We start from the raw sequence: 19,374 nt of genomic DNA on the forward strand, positions 1-19,374 counted from the left end.
GAACAAAAAGACACAAATTCACCCGTTTTCTCATTGGAAATAAGTACATTTCAAAATATCACTGTCCTGGTCACAAAAGCAAAGTTTGTGGGGAATAATAGCCATTTTCTATACTTTTGAGGTATAAGCAATTAGGAAATAACACTTACTACCCTGGAACAAAAATTGTGTTACATAGTGTAATTAATCATTAATTCATGATTACATTTTAAAAAGTATTGTTTCTCAGCTTAATATAATAATAATAATTACTTACATTTATATAGCACTTTTCTAGGCACTCAAAGTGCTTTACATACTAGTATAGGGGGACTCTCCTCAACAACCACCAATGTGCAGCATCCACCTGGATGATGCAACAGCAGCCACAGTGCGCCAGTACGCTCACCACACACCAGCTATTGGTGAAGAGGAGAGTAGAGTGATGTAGCCAATTCAGGAATGGGGATTATTAGGAGGCCATGATAGATAAGGGCCAATGGGGGAATTTGGCCAGGACAAAAGGGTACACCCCTACTATTTCCGATAATTTGCCTTGGGATTTTTAATGACCATAGAGAGTCAGGACCTTGGTTTAAAGTCTCATCCGAAGGACAGTGCCTTTTTACAGTATAGTGCCCGTCACTATACTGGGGCATTAGGACCCACACAGACTACAGGTTGAGCACCCACTGTTGGCCTCCCTAACACCTCTTCCAGCAGCAACCTTAGTTTTCCTCAAGAGGTCTCCCATCCAAGTACTGACCAGGCTCAACCCTGCTTAGCTTTATTGGGCAACCAGGCAAGAGCTACAGGGTGATATGGCTGAAAACTACACACACACACACGCACGCACGCGCGCACGCACGCACGCACGCACGCACGCACGCACGCACGCACGCACGCACGCACGCACACACACACACACACACACACACACACACACACACACACACACACACCATCATCAAGGGAAAAATTAATTCCCAAGTTGATCAAGATCTCCTACATGATAATGTCAGGGTGGCTGTGCACCAGCTGAAGCTCAGTAGAAGTTGAGTACTACTACTACCACTTCTACTACTACTACACAACTATACTTTATGTATATTATGTGAACCCTTTGGAATTAGCTGGTTTTCAGCATTAATTGGTCATAAAATGTGTCACAAGTATAGACAAACACAGTGTGCTTAAGATGACAACACACAATAATATTTCATGTCTTTACTGAACACATCCCATTAAACATTCAAAATTCTGTGGAAAAAGTAAGTGAACCCTTGGTTTTAATAACTGGTTGATCCTCCTTTTGATTCTTAGGATGTCTGGTGTGAACAGCTTTCTTGAGGTCATTCCACAGCATCTCTATTGGGTTAAGGTCTGGGCTCTGACTGGGCCACTCCAAAAGGTGGATTTTTTTTTTATTATTATTTATTTATTTATTTATTTATTTTTGGATTTTGGATTTACTTTGATGTTTAGGGTCATTGTCCTGCTGCATCACTCAACTTTTACTGAGCTTTAGCTGGCGCACAGCCACCCTGACAATATCATGTAGGAGATCTTGATCAGCTTGGGAATACATTTTTCCCTTGATGATGGCAAGCCGACCAGGCGCCAAAGCAGTGCTCACTCCACCGTATTTCACCATTGGTATGATGTTTTCATGTTGGTATGCGGTGCCCTTTCTATGTCATATGTAGTGCTTTATGTTCTTCCCAAACAATTCAACCTTAGATTCATCAGTCCACAAAACATTTTCCCAGTAGTGTTGTGGAGTGTCAGGGTGGTCTTTGGGAAACTTAGGTGCCCTGCAATGTTTTTGTTGGAAAGCATCAGCTTCCTTCATGGTGTCCTGCCATGGACACCATACCTGTTTAATGTTTTCATATAGTAAACTCATAAACAGAGATGTTAACCAGCTCCAATGATTCCTTCAAGTTTTTAGCTCTCACTCTAGGGTTCTTTTTTACCTCATTGAGCATTCTGCGGTGTGCCCTTTGAGTTATCTTGGCTGGACGGACACTTCTAGTAAGAGTAGCCACAGTACTAAATCAAACAATTTGTCTAACTGTGGACAGTTGAAGATCTAAGCTCTTCGAGATAACTTTGTAACTCTTTCTAACTTTATGTAAAGCAACAACTCTTGATCGTAGGTCTTCTGAGATCTCTTTTTTGCAAGGCATGATCCATGTCAGCAGAAGCTTCTTGTGAATAGCAAACTCAAAATATTTGAGTGCTTTTTATAAGTCAAAGTAGCTCTAACCCAAACCTCCAATCTTGTTTCATTAATTGGATGCCAGGTTTGCCAACTCCTGACTCAAATGAGTTTTTGTTGACGTCATTAGCCTAGGGGTTCACATACTTTTTCCAACCTACACTGTGAATGTTTGAATGATGTATTCAATATGTATAATATCAATACAATAATTTGTGTTATAATTTAAAATATTATTATAAAATAATATTGTGTTTGTTCATTATTGTAACTATATACAGTATATACAATATATATATATATATATATATATATATATATATATATATATATATATATATGATTAAGTAAATAATAACATTACAATTACATTACAAACCTATTCATTCCATTAATTCAATATTCATGGTTCCATAAGGATTTGTTAACATTTGTATGTCTTTAAAGTTGTTCATATGTAAAATTATTTACTTTTTAGATGCTGTAAGTTTCAGTGTAAATGCAAATGTAAGTAAATGTACATAGCTAGTAGAACCAAACTTTACCTTAGAATAACTACAAATACTCATGAGATCACATTGATTTATTAATTTTTGTTGCACAAAAATGATAAGAAAACAATTAAACATGAAACACACTCCTCTTAAAAGCTTAAATAATATATTTTATTATTCATATCCAGTCAAATGTTTGTCTCATAAAAAGAAGAAATAAAGTAGTAAGACACATTGCCTGTGGTGCATTTCTATGACTCATAGACGCTCTAGTGGGAGTTGATTCACAGTAGATGCAACCTTGCCTGCGTTGCAGTTGGCACTGAATAAGTATAAGAGATAAAGACCGTAGACCTATGGCCAAAATATTAAATTAATCTTGTCTAGTTTTATCAGCTCTCCCACTTGCACTATGCATGTCTAATGAGCTTCGAACGATGTACAAATTGACACAACAATATTTTCGTCTGCAACCCATGTATGAAGACACAATAGAAGTGTGCAGGAGCAACAATTTGGCATAAAAACAACAATGGAATATTTAAGGAAATGCCTTTTTTCAAATGCGAGGCATTTAAACTACTGTACAGTTGGCTAAATGTAACTTTAAAAGTCAAAGGACTTCTGCAATGTTGCATTATTTTCAATGCGTCATGGTCTCTCGAACAATGCGTGTCAGATGCTATCAATGTCTGTGATCTTGGGTCAAAGCAGAAGATGAAATGTGTGAATCATGCTGTTGAACTTTGCATGTCTGTTAAGGCAAGCATCATTATTAATATTGCTAATACTGAGAGGAAGGGCTGTGAACAAACCTCTAACCCTTATGTATTAAACTTTGGCAGCAAGTTTGGCAAGGACAACCCTTTTTTTATGTATTTTTTGTGTGTCCATCTCAAAAAAAAAAAAAAAAAAAAAAAGAACGTTTTTATTTACAAATATCATGTGTAGGGGGACCTGGGTAGCTCATCGAGTAAAGACACTGACTACCACCCCTGGAGTCACAAGTTTGAATCCAGGGCATGCTGAGTGACTCCAGCCAGGTCTCCTAAGCAACCAAATTGGCCCTGTTGCTAGGGAGGGTAGAGTCACATGGGGTAACCTCCTTGGGGTCGTGATTAGTGGTTCTCGCTCTCAATGAGGAGTGTGGAAAGTTGTACGTGGATTGCGGAGAGTAGCATGAGCCTCCACATGCTGTGAGTCTCCGCGGTGTCATGCACAACGAGTCACATGATAAAATGTGCAGATTGACGGTCTCAGAAGCGGAGGCAATAAATTTAATTATAAAACAAAATGTAATAAAAAAAAATAAAAAAAATAAAAAATAAAGACCAAATAATAAAGAAAAGCAGCCAATAAGTGCCCAACATAGATGGGAACTCCTTCAGTACTGTTTAAAAAGCATCCCAGGGTGATACCTCAAGAAGTTGGTTGAGAAAATGTCAAGAGTACATGTCTGCAAATTCTAGGCAAAGGGTGACTACTTTGAAGATGCTAAAATATAACACAGTTTTGATTTATTTTGGATTTTGTTTAGTCACAACATAATTCCCATAGTTCCATTTATGATATTCCATAGCTTTAATGACTTTATTCTTATTTTAAAATGTGAAGACAAAAAAAATATAATAAAGAATGAGTAAGTGTTTTAAAACGTTTGACCGGTAGTGTGTGTATATATATATATATATATATATATATATATATATATTAGGGCTGTTGATTTAACGTGTTAATTCAGAGCGATTAATTATATAAAAATTAACACATTAAAAATGTATGCAATTAATCATGTCCCCAGACTGTAATTCAAGCTTAAAGTACCACCTGTTATCTCCAGGGTGCAGTAATCGAAACTCCAACTGTATAGGCAACCCTCATAAAAAGCTTATAAAGAGAACAAACCACACAACAGCTGACATCACAACATTAGGAAGGACATGTTCTTGCATTCAAACACAGCTTGATGGAGGGCAGTCTCCAATGCAGGGATCTCAAGATGTGTTTTTCTAAGTTTCAAACTGTTAAACTTGACACAGTGACCTAAAAAATTATGTTTATGACGCGACGCAACAGAGATGCTCGAAAAGCATCTGCCTGATGCAGGTGTACATTGACGCATCCTTAAACAAGCCCTTGTAATAAATCTTGGACTGATTGACGAATTCAATTGCAAAATAGATTGCTGTAAACTGTAGACCAGTGAATGGCTTATGTTCAGTAATATGGAAATAAACAATATATTGCATTCTAAAGCCACAGATTCCATTTGTTAACATTAGTTAATGCATTAGGTATCATGAATAAACAATGATCAATATATTTTTATAGCATTTATTCCTCTTGGTTTATGTTAGTTAATAAAAATACAATTGTTCATTGTTAGTTCATGTTAGTTCATAGTGCATTAACTAATGTTAACAAACACAACTTTAGATTTAAAAATGTTTTTATTAGTATATGTTGAAATTAACATTGAACTTAATAAATGCAGTAAAATATTGTTCATTGTTAGTTCATGGTAACTACTGTTGTTATCTTATGTTAACATAAAGAACCTAAGTCACGTGGTGCCATGCGAGGTTCAGACGTGTGAACGGTGAGCTCTACGTACATTGCTAGTTTTAACACTATTAATGTCATAAACTGGTGAGACTGCTGCTCAAGCTGACGCCCCCCCGGAGGCCCCGAGCGATTTGGCCAGAGAAGTGAGGGAAATTCGGCAAGAATTGTTGAACATGTAGACAATGCTGACAAAGGTCGTTGCTGACTTGGAGGATCTTGCTGTAATATGTCGATCAATCACTGCCATGGAGACGAAATTCTCTGAGGTGATTATAAGAGTGGGGGATGTTGAGAAACGGATCGATTATCTGGAGTCATCGGAGAGGGAATTATCTGCTAATCCGCCAGCAACCAAGGTGGATTTGGAGTGCGTCTGGGAGAAGTTGGAGGACTTGGAGAACAGTAGTCAGCAGAATAATGTCTGAATTGTTGGAATTCCTGAGGCCGAAGAGGGTCAAGATATGGTGAAATTCCTAGATGGGCTCTTTCCAAGTCTGCTCAACATAACAGGCCATAAGCTGGAAATCGAGCGAACTCACAGGCTTCCGGCTTGGCAGTCCACTGAGGGAGACAGGCCCCGATCAATTCTGGCCAAATTTCTGAGATCATCCGATAAAGATCTCGTTTTACGTGAGGCGAGGAATAAAGGAAGGCTTTCTTGGAAGAACCACAGCATTTTCTTGTTCCCAGACTTTGCTAATTTGATGAGAGAAATGTGATCGATTCAAGAAATGCAAGAAACTCTTACAACAATGGATGGTTGCTTTTGCAATGATGTTCCCGGCCAAATTGAGAATAAATGCTAAGGATGGCCGCAAAAAATTTACATGTCCCCAGCATGCGATGTCCTTCATGGAATGAGTAAGTTATTTTGTGGTACTCACGTTGCAGTGAGTGGACTGACTCACTGAATATTCACTTGACTGTCCGAGTAAACGGAGTGCCTTTTTTGTTTCTTTTTGTGCTGGTTCCGCCTAGCAGCTGGAGTTTGTTTTGTGAAGTAACACTCCTTTGGGACAGTTTGTGGGTGAATCTGCACATTCTTTGAGCTTATGCCTCCTATTTGCTGGAGTTTGTTTTGTGAATTATTTCTTGCAAGACATTAGAGTGATTAGGTCATTTGTTGCACTCATGTAGCAGCCGAATGGGCCAGCTCACTGAACATTCACTTGACTGTCCGAGAAAACTGAGTGCCTTTTTTGTTTCTTTTTGTGCTGGTTCCACCTAGCAGCTGGAGTTTGTTTTGTGAAGTAACACACCTTCGGGACAGTTATGTGGATGAATCTACACGTTCTTTGTGTTTATTCCACCTATTGGCTGGAGTTTGTTTTAGAGATGATCTTTTGTTGTGTAATTCTGTCTCACAAAATTTTTAAGAGTTTAGAGAGATGGACGCCAGTTGGCGCTGTCATGTGCATAGTTAATGCGCACGTTTTTTTTTTTCTGTTTGTTTGGTTCGGGGGAAGCTTGGGGTTTGATTGTTGCACTAATGTTGGAATGTGGTCTTTATAATTTTGTTTTTGACACACAATCTATTTTTTCTCATATGTCAAAATGTCAAATGTTAATATGAGTGGATTGTCTCTCTCCATGTGGAATGTGAATGGGTTGGGGCACCCCATAAAAAGAAAGAAGTTTATTTCTCTTCTTAAGCGTAAGAAATATGATATAGTGTTTCTTCAAGAAACGCACCTTTCCCTGCAGGAAGCTGAAAAATTTGGGAAGATATGGGGTAGACATGTTTTCTTTAGTGCTGGCTCAGTAAGAGCAGGGGAGTCATTACACTGATAAGTAAGCATCTACAACTCAAATGTCTCAAACAGACTAAAGATAAATTAGGAAGAGTCATTATTGTTTAAGCAGAAAATCAGGGGCAACGTTTTTTTTTTTTTTTTTTTTTGCCTAATATTTACGCACCTAACATTGATGATCAGGGATTATTTATAGATCTTGAAAGGGATGTTGCAAGCAGCTGGCACCCCTCATGATATAATATTGGGAGGAGACTTTAATCTTTTGATGGACTCAGTCCTTGATCATAGTGAATCAAAAGTGTGTAAGCCCCCTAGAGCAACACTGACGCTTCACAGGATGTGTAAAATTCTTGGTCTTACAGATATTTGGAGACTTCTGAACCCATCTGGTAGGGACTATAATTTGTTTTTCATCAGTCCATACGATTTATTCTAGAATAGATTTTTTAATATATACAGTTTATCTAAGTACCTCATTTCATCTGTTGTTGATTGCTCAATTGGAAACATTTTAGTCTCAGATCACGCCCTGGTGAATTCAGAGGTGTTGCCACATATGGATAAAAGGAAATCTTATAGTTGGCCGTTTAATGTATCCCTTTTGCAAAATCCTGAATTTCAACAAATGTTAAAGGCTGAAATCAGTGTTTATATGGAGACCAACTGGTCCTCAGTATTCTCTGTGGGCGTGACTTGGGAGGCACTTAAGGTAGTTCTTAGGGGCTGGATCATACAGTATGCCTCAATCACCAAAAAATCCAAATCACGAGAATTTGTGGAGTTGGAAGGGAATATTAAAAGTGCCAAGACAGAGCTGAAGTGCAGAACGTCATCTGATGGCCTCAGAGAATTTACACAATTAAAATACAGATATAATACTATTTTGACGTGGAAGGAGGAGTTTTGGCTATTCAGGGCAAGACAGTCATTTGAGTCGGGGAACATTACATTTTGACTTTGAGTTGGGGAGTGAGGCAGGAAAATTTCTGGCTAGATATATAAAATAGAGAGAGTTTTGTTCTACTATTCCCTCAGTGAAATCTGCTGGTGAAATATTTACCTCAGCCATTGATATTAATAATGCTTTTAAAGAATTCTATCTTGATCTCTATAGTTCCACATCTTCGTCTATTGATGAGGATATCAAAAACTTTGTGGAACCACTAGAACTTCCTAAACTGACAGCTGAGCAAAAAAAATCTCTTGATTCTGAGATAACCTTGGAGGAGCTTGGCAAGGTAATTAAGGCCTTGCCTAAAGGCAAGGCTCTGGGGCCAGATGGCTTTGCCTCTGAGTTTTTTTAGATCTTATGCTACAGAACTGGCTCCACTCTTGCTAGAAGTTTATACGGAATCATTAAAGAATGAAAAGCTTCCAACAACCATGACACAAGCCTGGGTCAGTCTGATTCTTGAAAGGATAAAGATCCAAGCGAGTGTAAGAGTTACCGTACAATTTCCCTGATCCAGCCAGACGTTAAAATATTGTCAAACATTTTGGCTAACCAATTAAGTAAAGTTATGACATCTCTTATACATATAGATCAAGTGGGGTTTATTCGGGGCCGTAGCTCTTCTGATAACATTAGGTGTTTCATCAATATCATGTAGTTAGTGCCGAATGATCAGACTCTGGTCACTGCCATCTCACTTGATGCCGAAAAGGCATTTGATATGGTAGAATGGGATTATCTTTTTAAGATTTTGGAAATGTACGGGTTTGGGAATACTTTTATTGGTTGGATTAAGTTACTTTATAGACACCCAGTAGCGGCAATACAAACGAATGGATTAACTACAGATTATTTTCCTCTGGATAGGGGCACCTGGCAGGGTTGCCCTCTTTCCCCATTATTGTTCTGTCTTGCCCTGGAACCATTAGCAGCCGCGATAAGAAAGGAGGTTGATTTTCCAGGGGTGGTGGGAGGTGTGGCGCATAAACTTTTGCTTTACGCAGATGATATTTTATTATTCGTCTCTGACCCTACTAGATCTATGCCTTGCCTCCACAAAATTATTCATTCCTTTTCTAAGTTCTCGGGACACAGACTTAACTTGTCTAAATCCGAAGCTTTTGCTCTGACAGTGTACTGCCCAGTAACGCCTTTTCAGCCGGGCGCCTTCCAGTGTCCCACACAGGGCATTAAGTATTTGGGTATTTTATTCCCAGCAAATTTGTGTGATTTAGTTAAGAGTTAATTTTGACCCCGTAATAAAACGTTTTTTGAGCGATGTGGGCAGGTGGGCTTCATTACATTTATCAATGATTGGGAAGATTAATGTTATTAAAATGAATTGTATTCCAAAATTCAACTACCTGCATCAGTCTCTCCCTATAGATGTCCCCCTCTCTTATTTAAAGCAATTTGATAGCATAGCGAAGTCCTTCATTTGGAATGGTAAACGTCCCAGATTACATTTCAGTAAGTTGCACAGGCTGATTGACAAAGGTGGGCTAGGCCTACCTAAGATTTTGTTTTATTATTATGCATTCGGTCTCAGACATTTGGCTCATTGGTCACTTCCACCTGAGAGAGCCCCTCCCTGGTTTTGTATTGAACAGGAAGTTCTTGCCCCCATTTCGCCATTGCAAAGCCTTTCTATGAAACTAACCGGAGAATTTAAGTTACACCCCGTAATCTCGCATTTGCACTCGATGTGGACAAAAGTGTCAGAGTGTTTAATTTGGCCCGAGCATATGGCTGAACCCAAAATTATGTATTAATAAGTCCCCTTTCTGCTGGTCAGTGTGGATTGTGAGGGAGGTTAATACACTCGGTGACCTATATGAGAGTGGATTGTTGAGATCCTTTGAAAATTTGGTTCAACATTTTGGGATTCCCAGATCTCAGTTCTTTAGGCATTTACAGCTGCGCCACCTGCTCTGTACTATTTTTGGGAGTAGCATACACCCCTCTAAAGTGGCAGATACTCTGGGACTGGTGATTACTGCTTTTGGAAAAGGTCATTAGGCATCAGTGTATTACTTCCTGCTAATTCAGAGTCTGGGGGATGGAGCTTTAACTTCTATCAAGAGATTATGGAAGAAAGATTTAAACTTGGTATTGGAGGAGGGAGTGTGGGCTAGGATTCTAAAAAAAACATCAAGTCTGCATCTAGAGATGCAAGGGTGCATCTGATGCAATTCAAGATTTTACATCGATTCTATTGGACCCCCTCTAGATTTTATAGGCTTGGTCTTAAAGACACACCCACCTGCTAGCGATGCCAATCAGAAGTTGGAGACACAACCCGTGTTTTCTGGTGGTGTGTTAAGATCCAAGAATTTTGGTTGAAGGTTCAGAGTTTTATATGTGACATATTGGGCACTCAAATTTCATTTTGCCCCAGACTCTGTATTTTAGGCAATGGAGCGGTCATCAATATAGAGAATAAACACATAAAAAATTGGGTCCTATCCAGTGTCATGATCGGCAGACAAGTTGTTTAAGGGGATGGAAGCCGGCTGGAGCGCCACCATTTCAGGAGTGGTGCTCGGAGATGGGGAGGGTGGCAGCTTTCGAAGAAGGGTTATCTAGAAGACTGGGGAATTTGGATTTGTTTGCTGGGAAATGGGGCCTTCTTGGAGGGCTCTTGGGGTTGGGCAGTGGAAAGAGAGATGTAGTTACTGATGTGTGTGATTTGTATATTTAATTTTTTTGTTTGTTTTTTGTTGTTGTTGTTTTAGTGTGTATGTGCTCATTTGTGACCACAGGGTTTTTTGTTGAGGGTCGGGGTGGGGTTGGGGTTAAATGTTGATTCTGTATATATATGTTATGCTTTTTCATTGTTTGTTTTGTGAATCAATAAAAATGTTAAATGACAAAAACAAATGGAACCTTATTTGTAAAAAGTCCATTTAAATTTTTTAATCAAATATTTTTTTTTTTTTGTAGTTAATAGCGATAAATTGCAGATTTTTAAATTGCTGAAATTTGACTATATATACTGTACTTATTTTCTTGTCAAAATGCATTTATTTTTATCTTAGGAAAGAAAACAAAACAAAATGTAACAATATAATGCTTTATTAACATTTTCCAAACAACGCCTTCCACAGTATACAGATAGAAATGCACTTAAAAAAGCACCAATTGAAGTAACATGAAACATTTCCCTAAAGTCTAAGTGGGAGTTTGACTAATTGAAAGAACTAGTCCCCACATAGGTTGCATATTCATTGCAATGGGCATTAAATCCCTTAAACTCTCATCCTCCACAATATTAATCTGCCAGTAGACTGTGGTTATCCGCTTTGTTACAGCAATCGTGAAGCTGCATTCATGATTCACGTCAAAGCGGCAACGCCAGCGTCGAGCGCCACTTTGAACTCACCATGAAAAGCGTTTGCAAACAAACACGTCTCATTCAGAGTTTTGGTGATAGTTAAGATTTGGTGTGCTTCTGTGGTAATTAAAATATGCCTTACAAAGACTGAAAAATAGTTTATTTTTATCAGAAGTCCCATCTGGGCTTGTTTTGTACATCAAATAGTGTTAAGAGCTCTTTTCTCCATCATTTTATCACTGACAGGGAAGCGCTGTCAGAAATAATTTTATTTACTGAGATAACAACCTATCATAGGATAGAGGATATCAACGGTCAACTAGCATTTTACGACAGTAAAATGAATAGACATTGAATGTCTATAGGACCGCCGCGTTAAGCTGTTTTATGCTAAGCTTGTAGGCTCCTCTTGGTAGAAGGGTTCTGGTGCTTTGGCATGAGTGTCAGTGTAATGACTCCAGGCGGACAAATTACAAAGGTTCTGCCCTTCACACTAGTGTTTATGCTGTATTAATGGTAAATGTGTTAATCACGTTTAAGAAAAATTTACGCATTAAACTTTTTAAATTAATTGCGTGAATTAACGCGTTAATTCTGATAGCCCTAACCTCTCTCTCTCTCTCCCTCTCTCTCTCTCTCTCTCTCTCTCTCTCTCTCTCTCTCTCTCTATATATATATATATATATATATATATATATATATATATATATATATATATACTATATAGGCTGCATTTATTTAAAACATACTATTTTATTTTTTATTTTAACGTAACTTGTTTCACACACGTGATCCTAATTACAAACACGCGTGAATAGACGAGTTAGGAGCTGTTCACACAAATATGTTTTTGGATGCATCTGTGCTGCTAATGTACTCAACCGTGTTGGTGGAACGGATTTAGGACATGCTGGTGGAACCGATTTTAGGACATGTCCACATTAATCTGTTTAAACTTCCATTTTCAGTTACCTAACAGCATCGTTTTCCAAAATGTATTGTTATGGAGAGTGTTTTCGAAAGTCTCCATTTTTAGCAGAGGAAAAAGTTGTTCCAGTGTGGATGACAGGCATAACAGCAACACAATGATAAAAGGAACTAACTGTGCCAACAAGCCCAAACCAGTTTGGAAAGGTGCGATTCAGAAACAGAAACCGTTTGGTCTGATTGTGGAACATCGGCTATTATGTTTCACCAACCGTGAAATCTCCTGTGACTATTGTATGGTACAGTAGGAAACTCTGATCTTTGGCATTTTAAATGGAAATGGAACAAAAAAGGTTGGCAGTAATTATAGAAATGTCATTTTTTGTTACGAGTAAAGCTGTCAAGTTTTACTAATGCAAATGTCAAAAAGGACCTGAAATAGTCGAAAGTCCAGGGAGAGTTCAGCTTCTTTAATATCTTATGCTCTCCACACCAAATGTCCTTTCCTGCTAGATAAAGACACAACTGTGTACGTGTTACCCTAAGGGCAATACATGATAGTTTTTACTCAATTTATCACCTGAAAAAAGACACACTGAGAAAAAGAGAGAGAGATAGACTGTCTGCAGTTTGATATCATACACCCAATCAAAGCCCTAGAAATTATATGTCACTCTTCCTCAACAAGATAGGATTCTGCAGCAGCTGAGTAGTCTGACAGCATTTGTGCTGTGCTTTCTGACAGTAGAACTCCAGTTAAACTTCTGTCTGCAAGCAGCGTGCCAGGATTTCCAAAAAGAAAAAGACTTAATAACTTCTTTTGGACACTGAAAGAAATTTCCTCTCCTTAAAGGGATACTTCACCCAACCACAGAAGAAAGAAAGTCATATGATTTTGGAATGGCATGGGGTTAATTAAATGATGATAGGATTTTCATTTTGGGGTGAACAATTTCCTTTAAAGTTGGCATTTGCATGCACAGTGCATGCACCACTGGTCAACGCGTAGTCGCATTTACTACACCAGACTAAAACCAATAGCCTAAACCAAAGACTCAAATTATAACTCTTTGCATGAAAGAGTTGTGCAGCCTTCCCAGAGTTGGGCAGAAATATCATATTTACTAATATTAGCCGCAATGGCGCATGAAACTTCCTCCACAGATTGATCTGCAAATGCAACTCTTCGATGAACACTCATTACATTCTTGAGTGGAGTGTGAAATTTTAAAATACGACTGTAGGAGGGAATTATAAAAAAAAGTGTTTTCGATCCAGGCCCTCAAAGTTTCCACGCCTCATTGCTCACTGGCTCCTGATTCCATGTATTTTGAACGGAACAAGCACAGGCCAATATTCACTGGGAATTTTGATTAAGCCGTTAACTTCGTTGATAGCTCTTTTGTTTTTCTGCTATGAGGCAAGAAATAATTTACCTTATCTAGCAGCACCAGCCTATTTAGTGGTGTTTGCTAAGGCAAGCATCATTATTACTATAGCTACTACTTGGGGTTTAAGGATTTGAACAAATTTAAACAAACCTCTAAACCTAAGTATTAAACTTCAGTTTGTAACTTGTCAAAGAGACTTAGATGTGGGCTATTTGGACTTGGGCAAATACGTAAGCACATGGTAACCACTAAGCACACCTAGCAACTGTATAGAAACAACTCAGAACACCCTAACAACAGCAGCAATGCCACAGCACTGCCAAGAACACCCCAGCAACTACATAGAAACAACTCAGAACACTCTAGCAACCATATAGCATTGCCCTAGCAACAACCAGAACACACTAGCAAACACCAGCAATGGCCTACAACTGCATAAAAAAAAATAATAAAAAAAATCAGAACACCCTAGCAACCCCATAGCAATTCCCTAGCAACAACTCAGAACACACTAGCAACAGCAGCAAAGCAGTAGAACCTCCCAGAAAACCCTAGCAACCTTATAGAAACGCCCTACCAATAACTTAAAACACACTAGCAACAGCAGCAAAGCAGTAAAACCTCCCATAATACCCTACAAGCCACATATTAACATCCTTACAACAACTCAAAACACACTAGCAACAGCAGCAAAGCTGTAGAACCACCCAGAATACTCTAGCAACTGCATAGCAGCACCCTAGCAACAACTCAAAACACACTAGCAACAGCAGCAAAGCAGTACAACCAACAAATATACCCTAGTAACCGCATAGCAATGCTATAGCAACAACTCAAAACACACTAGCAACAGCAGCAAAGCTGTAAAACCACCCAGAATACCCTATCAACCACATAGCAACACCTTAGCCACAACTCAAAACACACTAGCAACAGCAGCAAAGCTGTAAAACCACCCAGAATACCCATCAACCACATAGCAACACCTTAGCCACAACTCAAAACACACTAGCAACAGCAGCAAAGCCGTAGAACCAACCAGAATACCCTATCAACCGCATAGCAACGCACTAGCAACAACTCAAAACATACTAGCAACTGCAGCAAAGCCATAGAACCACCCAGAATACCCTAGCAACCACATAGCAATGCTATAGCAACAACTCAAAACACACTAGCAACAGCAGCAAAGCTGTAGAACCTCCCAGAATACCCTATCAACCACATAGCAACACCTTAGCCACATCTCAAAACACACTTGCAACAGCAGCAAAGCCGTAGAACCACCCAGAATACCCTAGCAACCGCATAGCAATGCCCTAGCAACAACTCAAAACACACTAGCAACAGAAGTAATGTCCTAGTGCCACACAAAATACCCCAGCAACTGCTTTGAAATGTCCCAGCAACATCTCAGAACACACTAGCAACAGCAGCAATGCCCTAGCACTACCCATAATACCCTAGAAACTGCATAGCAATGCTCTTGCAACTTCTTAGAACACACTAGCAAACACCAGCAATGGCCTAGCAGCACTCAGAATCCCCTAGCAACAGCATAGTTACACCCTAGCAACAACTCAGAACACAATAGTAAAAGCAGCAATGCCCAAGCAACCAACCAAAAATACTAGCAACCGAACAGCGAGGCACTAAAAAATGAACAAACCCTACAATACCTTAGCAACCGCACAACAATGCTGTAGCAACCACCCATTACACCCTAGCATCATGGCAGCAATTTTTGCGATTCATGGGCAAGCACCAATAATATTTTCTCCAGAACATGTAAAAATCTCGTTATGTCTGAGATTAGCCAGAGTCTCTCTTTCTCACCATTAAAACGACCAATTAACACTAAAGCTCAACATGTGATGCAACTCTTAGAAAGAGCATTCATTCCATAAAGGCAACCAGTTTGCCTTGAGACTAACACCTCGTCCTAACCAGACACGACGCGACAAGTTTCCAGTAACAAGCAATCTGTCTGTCCACACCAGGCGCGACGCAACACCCCGATATTAATACAATAAAATTAGGATAATTAACAATAACATGTAGAAAACAGAGCAATTACAGACGAAACAGTCTGTTTATTGAACACAACTAATTTTCTCACAAAAGCTCCATAATGCTTTCTTTGGCAAGCCCAGAGGGGATAAATACACAAACACACACATACACAGGGCAAAGCTACGTTATGAATCGCATCCTTATTTAGTCTGTTACGATTGTTAATGTTCACGCAGTACTCCTGTTGTTATTTTGCTGATCTCCACGTGACGGGGAAGTGGAGAGAAAGTCAGAATGAGCCGCTATCTCTCCCCCCTGCCATTCTGAACTGGTGTGTGTGTGTGTGTGTGTGTGTGTGACAGTGCCAGCTGAAGAGAGCGAGACCTCAAGCACAACATTTGGTGGGTGTGTGACATCCTCTGTTAAATTTTGTGTATTTGTTTTTTTTATTATTATTATTTTTTTTTCTCCCAATTTGGAATGCCCAATTCCCAATGTGCTTATTAAGTCCTCGTGGACGCATAGTGATTCGCCTCAGTCCAGGTGGCGGAGGACGAATCCCAGTTGCCTCCGCGTCTGTGATTGTCAACCCGCGCATCTTATCATGTGGCTTGTTGAGCGCATTGCCACGGAGACATAGCGTGTGTGGAGGCTTCACGCCATCCACCGCAGCAACCACGCTCAACTCACCACGCGCCCCACCGAGAACGAACTACATTATAGCGACCACGAGGAGGTTACCCCATGCGACTTTACCCTCCCTAGCAACCAGGCCAATTTGGTTGCTTAGGAGACCTGGCTGGAGTCACTCAGCACACCCTGCGATTCGAACTAGTGAACTCCAGGGGTGGTCGCCAGCGTATTTTATCACTGAGCTACCCAGGACCCAGTGAATTTTTTTTGTGTGCATGTTTTGAGACTAACACCTTGTCTTAACTAGACACGATGCGATAAGATTCCAGTAACAAGCAATCTATCTGTCCACACCAGGCGTGGCACTAAAATGCTAATGTTTTGCACCGGCTAGCTTTATTATACTGTTATGAGAAGGATTTTAAACCCATTTGTTGACTGGACTACCTGACACTACGTTGCAGAAAATAGAAAGCCCTGTCGCTCGTCGTGCATCGCATCTGGTTAGGACACAGTGTAACAAATTGTTCAAGACTCCAAAAACAGCTTTAGTCCAAATGTTAACAAATGTAGTTTAACCCTACATTAACGCACAAGAAAAAGGCAAGTTTACTCTAGTGCACGTTAGAAAAGATAATAGTCATAGACTAGGTGCTCTAATCAAGACATATGGAATATGATCCAAAAACAAATGAGCAGTCTTGCTGTCTACTGCCTAGATAGGCAGCTGCCTCTTAAAGCCACGTCTAAATGACCACTTTTTTGATTAAAAGCACATTGATTTTGCTACGTTTATGCCTCTCATCCACACTGAAAACTGAAATTTTTGAAAACTGAAAACGGAGACTTTCGAAACCACTTCTGGTACAGCGTACTCTGGAAAACGCTAGGAAACAGAAAACAGATTTCAGCTTCAGACAGCATCCAAACTAAAATGGAACCTCCTAAGTGGCTGATTTGGAACGCTGTACATAGGCAGCAACATCAAGCATCATACTTATAGTGCACCTCACATGAAGCGCAAGGGAGACTAACGTCACAATCGATTCCAATACGTTAGCATCTTGCTAAGCTAACAACACAATACTCTAATAAGCATAAAATACATAGCACACACAAATATTGAGGGTTTAAATGTAGCCACAAGAAAGTAGAAGCCTTAGTGTTGGGAACATGCCTATGATCCCTTAAAATGCTGCCTGTGTAGGCAGCTCACTATGTTTTGAAAATGTAAATCACACATTATATGACTGGAAGCCATTGTATAGTCTCTTAATAAGCTGATAACAGCATCAATATGTCACTATCTATCCATGCAAAAACAGTGTAAATCACGGTTTTAAATGAATACAATAATTAAATTAATGGTATTTTATTTAGCTTCATTATATTAGCATTGTCTTAATATGACACAATGTAACAGCATAATGATTCCGTTTGAATTTTAATCTCTTTAAATTCCTTTACAAGCCAATGAACTACTCATCCCATGAAGCATGATGTAATCAATTCAGTAACAATGGTGTTAAATAAAACTACTGGTTTATAAGTGTTAAACCAATATAAAGTCTTTGCAAAATAGTTACAAAATTAGTTTCAAATTTAGGTAAACCGATCAATTACATCATTTAAAATGCATTATTTAAGTGGACGGTCAGTGGACTGAACTCTTTTTGCATCTCATTTCCCTGATGACAGGAATTCTCTGATTTGTAGCAGTGTGATTCTTCACCAGGAACCAGTGACTTACGGCTTCTACAGAAGCATATATCATCACTGAACAACCCAAGAGCTCATGGTAGGACTGTCTTGAAAGTTTGAAATTCTTTGTTTAAAGACCAATTTCTCTATGGGGAAACGGAATGGGATTTTTACTTCCAGAACCCACTCTACTCTGTTAAAAGGATTGTGGCTTTGGATTAAAACAAATGTGTGACTGATTCTCAAATGTTCTCAAAGGAAAGAAAGTATGCCGTACCTGCTTCGACCGCTGTAACCGTAATATTGTGCCAGCCGGCGGTCTCCCGGTCCAATATTTTTCCAAGAGTGATGGCGCCTGTAACAGGATCGATATTAAAGATCTGCTCCTGGTCTGTGCTCCGGTCTATAGAGAACCTGTGCCGTAAAGTAGCAGATATCAGGACAAGCAAATGGTTTCATGTGATAATTCACCCCCAAATACTGTCATTATCTGCTCACTATTATTTCGGAGTATATAGCATGATTCATATGGACTACTTTAATGGTAATTTTAAGGTGCAATTTTGTCCTTTTGTGAGAAAAGTATAGCAGTGTTTCCAACCAAATTTTGTTTTTGCAGTTTTTTAACCCTGTATAGCCATGTATTATATTTGATAAATTAGGCTTTAAAGGTCATTATCCTCCTGAGGCCCAGCAATTCATTTAATTCTTTTTTCAATAAACATTTTTTATCATATGTATAATATGCACCAAACGCTATATTGACTTTTAAAAAACGAAAATTGTAAAACTCTTTCACTGGGTCTCATGAACTTATGTTAAGATGACATCATAATAGCTTGTAATGTAAAGTAATGAGATCTTTATAATGATAGAGCAGGCTGCATATATGAAAATACACTGAAATATTAGTTCACACTTTAAATATATCTATAAAAATGTATATGTCAGAATTTTCAAAGTTTTTTTTTTTTTTTTTTTGTGGTGTGCATGAATGTAATGTAATGATGATTGAGAGATATTCCTCAAAAGCCTGTTGTATCATATTTGATACATGAATTTCAAAGGGGCTTTTTCAATAAAATAATATACAAAATTGTATGTAAGCACAAGTTGCTTATATTCAGCAAATACTCATTTTAAAATATCAGTTACAATATAATCATTACTGTCACTTTTACTTTATTAAAATAAGCTGTCATTTATCCCAATATAAGAGTTACTTTTTGCGCAAGTCTGCGCCATTTTAAATAGATCGATATAAACGTTGAAACCACTTATTCACAAATAACCACTAGATGGTGCCATAAACATGTGAAACTTACACACCATAGGTTGTTTGGCTTGTCAGCTTGAACAGAAAGTGAAACAGGAGCTGTCAAACATTGTGGATCATATTTGATACACACG

At 38.8% G+C, this 19,374-nt stretch overlaps 1 protein-coding gene across 1 annotated transcript in view; it reads right to left on the reverse strand.

Moving 5' to 3' along the window:
* The window catches only part of LOC127446005 (cadherin-22-like), a 146,148-nt gene that overhangs the window by 61,085 nt on the left and 65,689 nt on the right, over window positions 1–19,374 (reverse strand). The window contains exon 7 of the mRNA XM_051706592.1: window positions 18,242–18,378. Coding sequence (XP_051562552.1) covers window positions 18,242–18,378 — 137 coding nt within the window. The remainder of the gene's footprint in view (window positions 1–18,241; window positions 18,379–19,374) is intronic.

Source organism: Myxocyprinus asiaticus, chromosome 9 (assembly GCF_019703515.2).
Source record: "Myxocyprinus asiaticus isolate MX2 ecotype Aquarium Trade chromosome 9, UBuf_Myxa_2, whole genome shotgun sequence".
In the NCBI taxonomy this organism is placed as follows: domain Eukaryota; kingdom Metazoa; phylum Chordata; class Actinopteri; order Cypriniformes; family Catostomidae; genus Myxocyprinus; species Myxocyprinus asiaticus.